Source organism: Tachypleus tridentatus, chromosome 13, assembly GCF_004210375.1.
Source record: "Tachypleus tridentatus isolate NWPU-2018 chromosome 13, ASM421037v1, whole genome shotgun sequence".
Lineage (NCBI taxonomy): Eukaryota > Metazoa > Arthropoda > Merostomata > Xiphosura > Limulidae > Tachypleus > Tachypleus tridentatus.
In genome coordinates this window covers 193,696,096-193,711,652 of record NC_134837.1, presented here as the reverse complement: position 1 = coordinate 193,711,652, position 15,557 = coordinate 193,696,096, and the positions used below count along the sequence as shown (strand labels likewise).

The 15,557-nt window shown below is 32.2% G+C and overlaps 1 protein-coding gene across 1 annotated transcript; it reads left to right on the top strand.

Moving 5' to 3' along the window:
- Nucleotides 1–440: 440 nt before the first annotated feature.
- On the top strand, nucleotides 441–15,137 carry LOC143236820 (myosin regulatory light polypeptide 9-like). The gene is made up of 4 exons (XM_076475417.1): nucleotides 441–716; nucleotides 8,913–9,113; nucleotides 10,427–10,656; nucleotides 14,768–15,137. The coding sequence occupies exons 2-4, from the start codon at nucleotides 8,927–8,929 to the stop codon at nucleotides 14,873–14,875; spliced, it is 525 nt and encodes a 174-aa protein (XP_076331532.1). The 5' UTR covers nucleotides 441–716; nucleotides 8,913–8,926; the 3' UTR covers nucleotides 14,876–15,137.
- Nucleotides 15,138–15,557: the final 420 nt, after the last annotated feature.

Genomic DNA, 15,557 nt, shown 5'->3' with positions numbered 1-15,557 from the left:
TCAATAAATTTCGCGCAAAGCTACTGGCTTAAGAGTTCCTAATTTTGAAATAATACATTAGATGAAAGATAGCTATTCAACACCACTCTCTGTCAATTTTGCGCTACTATATTCAATTGGTGGGATTGATTATTACATTATAACATACACACGGCTGAAGGAGCGAGCATGTTTGGTATTGAGATTGAACCAACGAACCAAAGTTTAAGAGTTAGCACCCAAATCATCAAGCTATGTAAGAATAAATCTATAGGATGCAAAAAAAGTTTTCGTGTTATTCATTTATCAATTCTTCATGGTGTTAAGCCTTTTAGAAATATATTATAACATATATTAATAAAACATCATTGAGAAGTATTTATTCTTCACTTTTGGGGAAAAAATCCTTTAGGAAGTCAAGCCACACCTATTTTGTAAGCGACACCTAACGGGAATATAATATGAGTCACAATTATGGACCAAATGAAAATATATGTCCATATATAGAATGGTTATCAGCGGTCGTTGACGCAATGACCCAAAAGCTTTTCTAGGCAAATTGGTTATATAGTATTCACCGTGTTAGTATTAAAACGAAGTTGTTTAACGTTACTTTAGATATATAAACTCGAGAAAGGAATAGCGTGAAAAGTTTAAGATATTCAAAAAATTAATTTTTCTAAACGTCCATGTGAGAAATTTTTTAACACGTTTACTGGAACTTGAACTTACTTAAGGTAGGCCAATATTAATGTTAAATAATTAGAAAACATTGTAAAATGTTGACCTTATTAGTATACCATTCGAAAGTATATAGAGCTGTTTGTAGTTGTACTTTGTAATGTGAGTTACAGGCTTAACTTAGTAATGCTGTTATTAATACTACTAGTACAGCTAATAATAGTATTTAGATTTCTCATATAGGTAGTGGGTGGTGCTTTTATGTATAAAATATAACTAGTGTAAATGTAAGAGTCAAAGACACACAGTTTATAACTTTTACTGTTTTGTATACATTGTATTTGGTCTGTTCAATGTGTGGTACTTGTAACTGGGTGTGAAGCCCAAAACTGTGGTCTGTACGTTCTTCCGGTGTAACGTTAGTTACTTTTTGTGTGTGGCGGTAAGGAAATGTGTTAATAATGATTGGGTTATATAATACAAAATATTATATAGAACCAGTGGCAGTGTGTTATATTTTATGGAAATGTATTGTAAAGTTACACTTTTAGTTTAAAATATATGAACTGAAATGCACCCAAAATTTTGCACATGATGATATATACTCAATCGCTGTTAATCACACTTAATGTTTCCCATTTCCAAGTGTCAAAACGAAACTACATACTCATTGTTTTTTGTAGATAGGATAATGCTGCAATTAATTTTGTAAACTTCAAAAGAAAAATAATTTAAGATCTTAACTTATGTGTCAAAAAAAAAACCTTCATTCTAAAATTATATTCTGAACCCTTTCTTATTTTGCATCTTGCACAGACTTGGAGACTAACAGTTAGTAGGTGATTTTTTTTTTTTTTAAATACTGAACAAGAATGTGTGACATTCTGTTAGATAATGGTGTGTATAAAGACTAATACATTGAACACTTAAATATTTGTTACATTATGGAAGGTTTTAAACTTTTTTCTATACAAAAGAGTTGCAAATAACTAAAAGTGTCAATTTTCATCTGTTGAATTATTCTAACAATTTGACCATAATCTGCATATCATGGTCTAGTAAATCAGTCACTATTTATGAGTTTTCTACATTCTTTGGAAAAATAAGGTTCAGTGAGAGGCACTTAACTGCATTCCCCCCCTTATTTGTGTGTGACAGTCGTGTAATAACTATACAGTTTCTTTATTAGTTTAAAATTATCATAGTAAAACAGTCAGAACCTAGATGTAAACTACCACTAACAATGTTCTTTCCAAATTAAAGTTCATGGGAATTGTGGGATATTAGTATTTGGTTACAGTACTTGTTACATGTATGTGCTGGTGTCAATGTCAGCCAGCACAATACAATACTTTGTTTTGTTTAGGTACACTGATGCATTGTATTGTGCTAAAAGTTAGTCATTGTTGACTGGTTGTATGAATGTTTGATATATTAATTTGCCTAATATAGATCACATTTATTTAAAAAATCTATTTATCAAATAGAAACACACATGAAAGATTTAAAATTAATTTTTTTTCTCAAATATAAAAATACTGTAGAAGGGAGTGGAAGGATTAGTGACACTCCATGAAATAAATACTGCAACAATGGTATATATTGTTATGATATTAGCAAATTTTGTGCATTGGTATTAAATAGTGTTATAATGTATTTATTAATGGTTAGGTTCTTTTGAACTGTTTAGTGAAAATGATGTTCAGATAATATAATTGTAATCAGTTCATTTATTTCTCTAATAAATGTTACTTCACCTAACTTAACTAACAGGACTAATTTCACACCTAAGGTTAACATAAACTCTGAAACTGCTGTAGACCAAATACATTAATAAAATTATACTGAAATATTTTGATTGTCAGGTAACCCAATTATATTGCTGATTAACCTACAAAAACAGTAACTGTCATGACTCAATTTATTTTTTCTGTCATCTGTTTTTTGATCTCTCACTTTTGTATTTTTTCCAAACTCTAACATCTACTAAGTATGAAAATTTTAGATTCTAAGACTGCTTTTATGACCCTTCTAAATTTAGCTTTATCATTTGCAGCTCTCTCTAGCAGATATCTAAGTTATAACATTAAAAGTATAACTTATAACAGTTATTTATTATTCTCTTAAATCAAAGATGGTTAATTTCATCATTTTACTTTTGCTTGTGGGTGAGGTGTACAACAACCATTGATTAAATTATTTTTAAACTAGCTCTCAAAAAAAGTGAAAATTTAAAACCATGTTTTATTTTCCAGGAAATTGTCAATTGTATAACCTTCAAATATACCTATTTTCAAACAAAAATTGAGATTCTAACCTGTTCCTTTCAGATAACCCTGCTATCTATGTTTATGGCCATTCTTTAAACCCATTTCATTAAGTTATTCATTCTTAATAAGAAAACCATAATTTTATAAAGCTTAACTAATGATGCAAGAGGTATGAGTGCCTTCTATGGCTTCCAATGAATGTTATTCCAAAACATATTTACCTTTTGCTGACACTATATCTATTTTTCAACATTAACTTTGCCTATTATGCATTGGTCTCCCATGCTTCAGCCTTTTATACCCAGTTTAAATGCCCTTGGCAATATCTAATTTGCAAATCTCTTCATCTACATTAATGCACCTTGTATATAAGCACCTCATTCAGGTAATTTGATCACCTTTTCTTCAGAAAAGTGTCGGTCATGTTTTTACTTGAAGTCTTGTGCATCATTCCATTAGGGATTGTGATTTTAGAGCCACTTTGTGGATTTTTGTATAGTTGTAATTTTCATTAGAAACAACAAACTAAATTGAATATGATACTTGTGGGTGTGAATTTCCATGTTACTGTTGTCTGCACAGTGGCTAATGTGACTTCCTCTATTCATCCTTTGTTATCTAATGCCTTTCTATGGTTGGTTAGGTGTGGGGTCACTTTTAGTTTTAACTGTTCAAAGTTTAATCCAAGGTGATGGAGACATCAATTGGCTTGGGGTATTTTTTCCTAGGGCTTCTGAACTAACCTTTTTTTTTATCATGGGGAGAATCTGTATTCTATTTTCTGATGACTTTCTTCACTAAGTCAGCTTCTCCTATTCCATATGTTCAATTAGGTACTTGGGTTTGTGAGATTTAGGGTTTTTCCTTTGTGGACTTTGAGTCAACTTCTTGTTGGTGGACAGGTGAGGGATGGACTATTTAGGTTTTCCTCTTTCACCTCATATTCCTTTTTCATGCTGAAAGATTTACTGTTTTATTATGTGACGTGACAGATAGACTCCCTCATTTGTGTTTATGCATGCTTTGACCTTCTGCTTTTGAGTGGTAGTTGGTTTGGATCAACCTTACCAGTGAGTGTTTAAATTTTACTGCTCATCTGTCCCAAGTTTGTCCTCGCAGATACTTCCATTTAGGGATGATGTATTCCAGGTAATCCAGGGTTTATGAATGTAGGACAAATCTTTATTCTGTATCAATAATTTAGATTTTCTTGCTGTCCAATAGGTAATAGTACAAGGTCTAGATTTCTTGCAGGGGAATATCCTCATGAAATTTTATGAATTTCAGAGTGGAGTCTATGTTTTCTGTCACGGAGACTTGCATTCTCGAGGGCTGTTTTTGAAATTTGATTCTTTTTCTATGGTACTTATTACATTCATGTTATCCTGGTTTGCCATTTTCTTAAGGGCAATGATTTTTTTTTTATAGATTGTCAGTATCAGTCCTCACTTTCTCCTGACCAAATGGATTCTCCATTGTGAGGTTTTCTGATAGATTTACTCTCATTTTTGATCTCCAGTGATTGCTTTTGGCCATTCATTGATTCTTTCAACTATAAGCTTTGAATCTTCCAGCTCCTGAGGCTTGTGTGGTAGATGTGTTGAGACCTGTTTGGACAGGATTCTTTAATTATGATTTTTTCCAAATACATTTGTTTCTTGGAGTTCTGATTCTCTACTTGTGAATTGTTGCTAGACTCAGATTGGCCATTAATCATGATTTCCTCTTCTGCAAGATCTTCAAGTGAGTCTACCTTTTTTTTTTCTTGAGGCAACTTCAGTCCCACGTTTGATACTAAGACTTTTCAAAGCTATTTCTCACCTCTGTAATCAGTGGAAATCTGATCATTTCTTTTGGCCTGTCAAGCCTGGAGATGTTGTGTGACTTATTTTACCTTCTTTTTGGTGATAGTGTCGACTGTGTATTCATTAGGATTCTTCAGTTTTCTGAGATTGATCCCAATTCCTTAGAGGTGGATTCACAAATATCAATATTTTGTATTCTGGTTTTTACAGGTCGGGAATTTTCTGAGTTGTATCTCATCAAATTTAGCATGTTTCACTTATTCAGCAGGAGACATTTTATGGACAGATATTCAGATTTCTCCCAATTCTTTTTCTTGTGTTTTTTATATGATTTAACAGCTTACTTGTGGGAGGTTTCCACTATTTACCTCCATGGTTGTTTTAACAACATCTGGTGGATCATAAGGATGTAGTACATTTGTCATCTTGTCTGTCTGTTTTCCAGAGTTCCTTGCATCTTGGTTTCATTGGATCTCACTCTGTAGCAAGCATTGCCCAGACAAGTGTGCTTTTACCATTTCAATTCTGCACTAGCAACATACTTGATTATTCTTATTACTGGCTGCAACAGTCTCTGTATAATGAGGTGCTCCATAAGACCATCTTGGTACATGCTTATCAGGTGGTATTACCTTATTATCATGGATTGCCACTAATGAATTATAATTATTAATTCTAAAGGGGTTTCTGTTTACCCCGACTGATCTTTGGATTGAATAAATTGGATTGATTTGCACTTACAAATTTAGGGGGCTTGATTCACTTATTACATGGTTTGCAGAGGGCTATTCCTCAGAGCTCTCCAATATACATTAACCTCTACCCCCAGTAGCTGCTGGTGGAGCTGAAACATCCTTACCACACTCATTTTCCAGTCATTTGGGTAATGGACAGAGGCTTTTTTTCCAGAGTGTGTGTTCCTCCACTCTTGGAGAAGAGGGTAAAGTTGGGTGCCCTCCCACTTGAGTACCTACATATCTGTAGGAGGGGACCAGCCTTTGTGGGAGCCTACTTGTAATACTGGTTCAGATTTGACACCATACTCTCAAGTTGGGATGTGTATGCCATTATCTTTGACTAATATCAGATATGTGTATTGTACATAGGAGTTCCACTATCTCCTCATAATTCTGAATGTGAAACAGTCTCATCATGGATACTTGGTTGAGCAAATTGTTCTACATTCTCTTCATAATTCCAGGGAAAAGTGGAATGCTCTTTTGCCCACTTGGTTTGGGAGTGAGGATGAATGTTCATAATTCTAGACCATACGAGTTTTGTTGTTTTGGTTGAGCAATGCACACACAATCATCTCATTCTGAGCCTTAGATATTGTCTTTCAGACTTCTTCAGATGGAAAAGAAGGTTTGTCTACTTCAGTGTTACTTTTTCATTGTGAATCTGCTGTTTTGAAAGGGATCACTGTGACAGCAGGTTGAGATCTGTCAAAAGTATGCTTATTTATGACTCTGTGGTCCAGTATCCCTAGCCGATAACATGGGATTTAGGGACCAAAATCCCTTAATTACAACCCCAAGTTGTGGAACCTCAGCTGTGTAATTGGGTCTGGCCTATAATAATAATTACTTATGTTATATTTGAACCTTGATAGAGGAACTAAGTTCCAAGTGAAGAGCATACCTATTCTGGATGTGGTGCAGTATCTGTTATTTTGTTGAACATAAACTCGGTTCCCGAACTAAATTGTTGTGGCCAGAATCCTCGAAATAACCCGACTGATGACCTGAACGACCCTTTGGCCATTTTTTGCCCACGCCAAACTTGCCCAAAACATTTTACCTGCACCTGTCGCTCAGTCCACACCCCTGCTAAAATCCACTGTGAACATTCTCATTTTTCTTTTTGTTGTTGTTGTTTTTCTAAATATTCTGATTAAATAATCCACCATGGGATCAAAGAAGGATAATGAAAGCAGCAAACCAAAAAGAAAAGTTGTTAGAGCCACAATAGAGGTGAAAAAATATCTTGTAGCGAAGTACGAGAGTGGTGTTCGTATGTCTGACCTTGCTACACAGTTTGGTATGGTTAAGTCTACAGTCTGCACCATACTGAAAAATAGAGGTCATCAAAGAAGCTGATGTTGCAAAATGAGTGACAGTGCTTACCAAACAAAGATCACAAACCATGGAAGAGGTAAAAAAACTGTTGTTGATTTGGGTAAATGAAAAACAGCTGGTGATAGCATTTCTGAGACCATCATTTGTAAGAAAGCAAAGTAGTTGCATGCTGACCTCCTGAAAAACACTCCTGGAATGAGTGCTGATACAAGTGATGTCTTTAAGGCTAGTAGGGGGTGGTTTGAAAAATTTAGGAAGAGAAGTGGCATACATAGTGTGGTGAGACATGGGGAGGGTGCCAGGCAGAAACAAACCTTATTAGATAAGTTTTTAGTGAGAAATAGGTCCAGTGAGTCTCAAGCAGGTTGTAGCAGTGCAAAGAGACAAAAATGAGAAAGAACCCCAGAAGGAGAGTTACCTGACATTTTTATGGAAGGTGACTCCCCTTCCAAATAATAATAACCCTCCTACTCTACACGTTCCTCACCACCTTTCACTTATGCCATCAGCTCTCAGTACAAGTAAAGTGCAGTTAAATTTTCATTTATTGTGTTTATAATTTTTTGGTTGACTTTATGCATCTAAGTATTATTATACAGGTATAAATAAGCAATATTTTTACTTAAGATGCTTCATAATGCGTAATTTTTGGAGGTCTGTAATGGATTAGTTTAATTTACAGTATTTCTTATGGGAAAAACTGATTCAGTTTTTGAACAAATCGGTTTTCGAACAGCCTTCTGGAACGGATTAAGTTTGAGAACCGAGGTACCACTGTATTTCCAATAATACTTACCTCCAGTGACAACTCTTCTGCCTTCCTTCACCACTAAGTGCTGGTGTTAGTGAATGGACATTAGCTGATGGAGATGCTTATGTATAGTACCAGGATAGAGGATGCATTGACTTGGGTGGAGAGATTTAAAAGTTACATATTGCCAAAGGCACATAAGTGAGATATAAAAGACTAAAGCATATGAGACTAATGCTTAGACAGGCAAAGTCAATGTTGAAGAATAGTCAGGGAGGTAAGTATTATTGGAAATGCTTTTTCAGTTTAGGAATATATTGACCTTTGACACCTTGAGAATTCTTTGTGAAATATTGGAATTGACCTGAATTGCATAGATATTCTTCTCTTGATTGTTAGAAGAAAGATTAAGATACTGAAAATGGAATATCAATACGATGCACATGTAAGGTTTTTCTCTACAGTTTCATGGAAGATCAGAGATAAGTGGTTCTCTAGGTTTTAGGTAAATCACTAAACAATGGACAAGTGCTTGAGGATTGGGTGTTGTTTATGCCCCTGCTGTTTATAAAGGGGTGGAATAGAGGCCTCAAATCTCTAGTATAAGAATATCATAGACAAGTTATTTTTTCTCGCATAGCTAAATGCTCTTTGTTTGTAAAAAGACGTAAATGAACTTGGTCATCTGTCCTGAATTATAGATTTTTATTTTTACTTTGTTACTCAACAAAGATAGTGTATAGTTTAAAGACATTAACTCACTAAAACAGTTTTCTGAATGTGTATGCAAATTAATTGTTACTAACTTTTCAAGTTATTCTATATTCATGACATTTACTGGTTTAGTCATACAAAAGTCTTTTAAATAGTAAAAATTATGTAAACAAATATATGGTAAAATAATGTTACACAAGTATAAGTGCATTTATTATGTAGGTACAGTAAAAAAAAAAAAAAAGTAGTTACAAGATGAGTAACCTTAGGATGTACATGTATATTCATACTTCTATAAGTTTCAAAATTGCTACATTAATCATCCTAGAAACAATTATTCAACTTACAAAGATAACAGTTAATTTTTGTAGCTTATGATGAAAATAGATAATATAATATAATCTATATATTGTAATTATAAAATTACATTTGTCTCCAAAATAAGCATGTTAAATGCTTATACAGTGTAATAAATCATTGTATGTAGTGCAGTTAAAACAATATTCAGAATACTTATATTCACAAAATTTTAATATGTAATATGTATTTACTAGTTATCAGTAGTTATGATGTATCTTTTAAGTACTTCAGGTTGGTACAGAAATTTATTCTCATTCCTTCTTGTTGGATGTAGTCAAAAACAGCAAAATGTCTAGCCGTAAAACCAGAGCAAGGACTGGACCCAAGAAACGTGCTCAGCGAGCCACTTCCAATGTATTTGCGATGTTTGACCAAGCTCAAATTCAAGAATTCAAGGAAGCATTCAACATGATCGATCAAAACAGAGATGGTTTTATAGATAAGGAAGATCTTCATGATATGTTAGCTTCATTGGGTAAGAACTTACTTTGTTTTTAAGCAATCAGTGCTGGTTTAAAATATGTCTATTGTTAAATGGTTTACTTTTTAACTACAATCAAAATAAAATTGCTAACCAGTAAATGTCCCAATCTTACACAGTTTGTAGGAAGTGTGGCACAGTTGGCTTTGCACTTTGGATTTGTAGTTGGATGGTTAGGAGTTGGAAGTTGTCTCATTTCATGCTATTGTGTTCTTGAGCAAGGTACTTTGCCCCTGTTTTAGTCAATCCAGCTGCCTGATGAACGAAAGCTGTTAGCTGGGCATTAACCTGCAATGGACTGACATCTTGTCTGCAGAAAATGTCATATATTTCATCTCCTTGTGACAGTTAAGCTGGAGTTCAGCATTGGATTTTGTGTTTCATCTTGAAATAGGAAGGACTTGGTGTTTTCATCACTTATTTAATGTTTTCAAATACAGAACTATGTAGCAATATTTAGTTGTACACTTCTTTTAAACATAGCATTACCTCAGCAATTGTACTGTAAAAGTAAAGTTGCTAGTGCAAAGTAAAAGAAATTCTGTTTCTTTGAATTTGAAACATTTTTTTCTAAATTGCTAATTGATAATATGAAATGACGTTGCCATTGCTCAAAGTGTAATGTCACAGGATCTAAACTCACACAGTTGACATTATTTTACTAGGGTATGTGTTTGCATGAGCTTTTTGGTAGGTATTAGGATGACCACTTTATCACTGTACATAGAGCATGAACTTCTATTGGGAAAGTTCTACTCTGTAAAGAGTAGTCACTGTTTCCTTATACAAAGTATAATTTTTGTATCTCCTGATTGTAGAAACTGTTCAGTAAGTTACTACTACACTCTCTTCTTTCCAAACTTACCTTCTTTTCTAAGTTATTAATTACAAACTATTTACATTACGTGTGTGATACATGTATGTAAGTAGTAAGTCTTCTGTTTTTGTCACTTATCCTAAGGATTTATCTTTTGTTGGTCATGGGTGTTCAGTGTTATGAAATTAAATTTTCATTTGTTTCTAAATTAAAATAAACTATTTCAACATTTGAATAATCGTGTTCATTAATCCACTTAATTTTCCAGTTTATCTTTAATGAATACTTATTTAAATGTATAATGTTCATTGCATTTGTTTTTCTAATTAATATTAGCTTCCATTCATAGCAAGCTTTTTAATTAGAGTAAATTAAGATGAACCTTGTAATTAGCCTTGCTAATTAATTATATGTTTCTTATGTTCTTACTTCTGAAGATTGGAATACGTTATTTCATCAGTTGGGTATTCTTTATCTAAAATACATGTAGGGAAGAACCCAGAAGACAAGTACCTGGAAGACATGATGAATGAAGCTCCCGGTCCAATCAATTTCACTATGTTCTTAACTCTGTTTGGCGAGCGTCTTCAAGGTACTGACCCTGAAGATGTCATAAAGAATGCATTTGCCTGCTTTGATGAGGACAACAGTGGCTATCTTCATGAAGAAAGACTCAGGGAGTTGCTTACTACCATGGGTGATAGATTCACAGATGAGGCTGTAAGTTTTTATCATTTGGGTAATTAAGTATGCAAACTGATTTTACTAGTTATGAACTAGAGCTCCATTTAATGACAGGCATGTTTAGGTACAATAATTTATAATTTTCATTTTTAATTTTAAACTGCTGTCAGTGAATGCTCGGAGTTGTAAGAAACCTGTAATAAGTTAAAATGTGACTAAATCTATAATTTGACATTGTCCAAGAAGTTTTTACATATAAATTAAGCAACCCTAAATAAAACTTGTAAATAAACGATTTAACAAAATTACTAGTTTTCAGTATAGATTTGTCAAATATCAATTATGTCTCTCATTCTTGGAGTGAAATTTTCTCTTCAGAATAAGTTTATGAATATAGTTCAAGAATACACAAGATATTTACAAAGAGTGCTTGGGGGAAAAAACAACAAAAAGAGTTCATCAGATAGTGTACTTATTTTAACCATTTTTGAAAGGCAGTAACAAGAGGAAATCCTTAATAGCCAGGGCACTTAATTTTCTGAAGCAGGATCGAGTAAATTAATGTACAAGACCCCACCTCCCTTCATTTTATTACTCTTTTTATGCACTGGTAATACCAAATTTGGGGCATGCACATACTCAGTTTGATTTTATTACTTTTCATTATCTATAGTAGCCTACCCTCAAAGTGGAATTATTGTAGGCAGAATTAGAATAAATTAATCTGTGAAACCTTGGTCTTGGTCAAATACCTCATTCAACAGGATTTGATTTCCTGAATCTAACACTTACCAAAGTTCATGTTGGTCAAAAGATAATGGAGCTATGAGCTAAGTTTTTTTATTTGAAAGAACTGAGCTATTCTGTGAGCTGCTGTGCTGCAGCTGAAAGAAAAAAATATAAATAATTCCCATACAGTATTTTTGGTCAGACTTGCAGAATATTGAATGTGTTTTGGAAAAAAAAAAAAAAAAATTTCTTTTGGTAAATGAAAGATGCATTTGATTAACTTTGCACTTTATGTAGGCTCATAACCAAATATATTCATGTTTTTTTACATAATTTATTTGTGAGTTATACAGTAATTATCTTCATTAACTGTATCTAACAAGTTTTAAAACATCTTGAGTACCCTTAGAAGAGCTTAATATTGTTTAAATTAGCAGTTCTCAAATTTTAGTAATGTGAGGACATTTAACATGTTTCCATGGACCCCTAAACCTGTCAAAAAATTTTGTTTCAAAAATAATCCACAAATATAAAGCTGATTTGCAAATTTAAGTGGTTCTTAATTCATATAAATATATATATTTTAAGTATTTTTTTTCTGTAAATGACATTTAAAAGTGTTATTAATATTTGGACATGGCTTGTGAACTTCACTTTGAGAAACACTAGTTCAGAGTATTTATTTGTAAGAAGATTTATGATAAATTATAAAAAAAATACTAAGTGTAATAACTATTGCAGTTATCACTAGTTAAAGGATTAAGTCAGTTTGTGAAATTAAGTTTACAGTTTTATACCAGCACAATTGTACTGAAGGCAGTTAATCGTGGGGGTAGTTAACTGAATGAAGCAACAATAAACTTGACAGCTTGCACCACACCACCTTTTAGAAGTAGAGGATGTTAATCTTATTATTTGAATAAAATTCATCACTATTTTCTACACAATATTCTAGTGTGAAATGAGCCAAACCTTTATTTTGAATTGCCAAATCCCTATTCTCATACATCTGTCCTTATTACATGTTTATTCAGCATTGAACATTAAACAAAAATTGTACTTGTGGTCATATTGCCAAAAACAAATTAGGGTAAGTATGGAGTTTTTTGGGTTTTTCAAAAATGTTTTTCTTAAACAATTCACTGCACTTTAAGTATTATTATGAAAGCAAAATGTTCATTTGTAAATCTATGAAATTGAGAATAAATTTACTATAATTTTTAATTTCTTTTTGGTTTTTGGTTTTTTAGCAGATATGAATTGTATTTTGTTCTTGTTTATATTTACTTCCTCCAAACCCTACAAGTTCTAGGCTGAAGTACTCATCTTGAAATAAATTAAAATTCACTAAAGTTCATATTGGTCAAAAAATAATGAAGCTATGGGCTAAAAATTCCATAAGTTGTAATGATGGAAATTACTTTTTAAAATTGCATGATCTTGCATATATAATTATACACTCTTAATGCATTAATATTATTCTCAAAATGAACTCCAATTTTCCAAACAAGCTTTATGATGTAGTAAGTTTTAATAACATAATACTGTCTACAAAAATAAATAAGCACTAGTTTTTCCAAACTGTTTGTAACATTATTTCTGGATATTGGGCAATTTGCACAACACATTTTAGACTTTTTAAACTTTCTCAGTTGAACTCTTCAACAAAAGAAATCAATAATTACAAGTACTTGCAAAAAAGTATGTTTGTTTACAAAAATTCAAAAATGAACATGACATAAAACATGGTAGGAGAGTCCTATTAGTACTTGCAAATTAAGCTTTTGTAAGGTGAACATGATGTACAAACATGGCTAGTTTTTTCACTTACTAGTGAATAATATTAAGAGTTAAAACTTAAACTGTTGCTCAAAAAAAGTGAAATTTATACAAAATTTTTGAGAAGTGACATTCAATAAATTATTCACTAAAGCTTATTTTCAAAATATAGCATTGTAATGATAAAATATCAACAGTTATATTTTAACATAGATTTATTACAATGTTAACGTTTTGCTGGACATAATTTCATGTTACTTTTAATTAAAATTACACTCTGTGGATGGGTTTTTAACCAAACTTATTCATACCAGTAATGCAAGAGAAAATCAATAAATGATAAATGTATAATTACCTTCTGGGTGTTTTTTTGGGGATTGGGATCTTATATTTTTGTGGTCAGTCTGATACTCCAAACACACTTTTTCCCTCGGTCTTATGAAAACTGTATTGAAGTTGTAACCTAATCATACTTAATTGATCATGAAGTTCTTATTTGAAATATTATTCCATACCATAAAGTACAATCTAGAAGAAACTGTGTCATGTGTTTGTTTTGTCACCACAATAAAATAAAATATTAATGTTACTTTGCAGAGTCGTGAGCTCAGAATGCACCATTGCTTGTTATAATTTCTACCAGTAAACAAATTCAGAAAAGTAGGAGTTATGGTGTTACAAACATATGTTGAAAATCATAAATTTGCAATTTATTTAATTGTAAAGGATACAGTTATGGGAATTGTGAATTGAAAACAGAACAATAAATTTGTTTTATTTAATGTTAAAGTAGCACAAGAATGGGAAGTTCAATATGAGGAACAAGGGTTGACAAGTAGCTTTGGTGGCTGTGCCACAACTCAAAAACAAACAAAATACTCTCATTGTTGAAAGAACAATATTTCCACCATCTGTTTGGTGGCAACAGGCATCAAACTCAAGACCCTCATATCTTGAGGAATGCTCCTTAATCAGTTGAGGATGGTGAATCAAATTGGAACAAACTTGAGTTAATCAAAAAGGTAACTGAGAATTTGAGAACTTGTAATGGCAATATTTTAGCCTTTTTGCATAACTAATAACAGTTATCAAAGCATTTATACCAATATTTTATGTAATTATCAGGGATTGTAGAAGAAAAGGTTGTTTTACAAATGAAGCTAAATGACAAGGATGTAGACGGTTTAAGTTACAACCATGGGTGTCTTCTGGTTATGTTAAAGATGTTGTAAATTCCCTTTATATGTTAGAATGGTGGTGGTTAGAGAACTCGGTTGTGGTTGAAGAATTAAAACCTGTAACCATACATGTTCAGCCATAGGGTCATTTTAATGTAATGGTCATTTTCACAATTTGCTGGTAAGCAGAACTCCAAGTGTTGGTAGTGAACCATGCTACAATTTTAAATTTCTTCTGTGACACAGTATTAAGAGAGCTTTTTCAATCAGAACTCATTTCATTAAAGGCCAGGATATTTTAAATCTTAAGAGCACCTCATTTTGTAATTATGATTAATACCTGCATGTGTTGTTCTTTGACAGGGACTTCTGCCCTTCTGTTAAGGTTTTTTTTTCTTTATTTATGTGTAAATGAAATGTGGAGGTAAAAATGTAGTTCAAGTGGATGTTTTCATTTGCAGGTGGACAGAATGTACAGTGAAGCTCCAATAGATAAGAATGGTATGTTTGACTACATAGAGTTTACTCGTATATTGAAACATGGTGCCAAGGAAAAGGATGACCAGTAGATGTTACACATTTTAATCATTATACTGAGTTGAACTGCATATAATGTTATGTTTTAAAGAACTACTTTCTGTGCAGATTAAAAACTAATGCATTAATGCTTTATGTTTAAGGAAACTAACACTTGTTTTAAGTTGTTATTTAATGGAAAAGGGATCATTTTTTTTTTTATAAAACTTCTTTATTCTGGCTAAGCATTTATGTATCTTTAATATACCATATGTAAAATCATTGATAATAAAATTCCAACTGTGAAGACATAAATTGTGTGGTTTTAATTTTTGTAACAAAGTGTATCATGTTTTGGAAAAACTGGATTTCCAAAGGTTTATTAGACTGTAAGCCTTCTGTTTGTAATAAATAAATATTATAGTTTTTTATGAATTTCTGACAAAACCATTGATTTTAAATCTTGAATTCTAATAACAAACTTTCTTGTATTCAGAATTGGAAACATCATTTACAATAACACAATCAAGTCAAAGATCAGATTTCATAATTTAGTTCAGCATGCAACCACTTCTTTCCTAAAGGTTGAACTTCATGCTATTATGTTTATGGTCAAAATTATTCTCAACAGCAACAGTATCCAATTTGAAGAGTTGAAAAAAACAGTTCATTCTGATCTTTATAAGTAAGAATGTAAGTAAGAATATTTAATAAATTTACTTCTTATCAATTTGA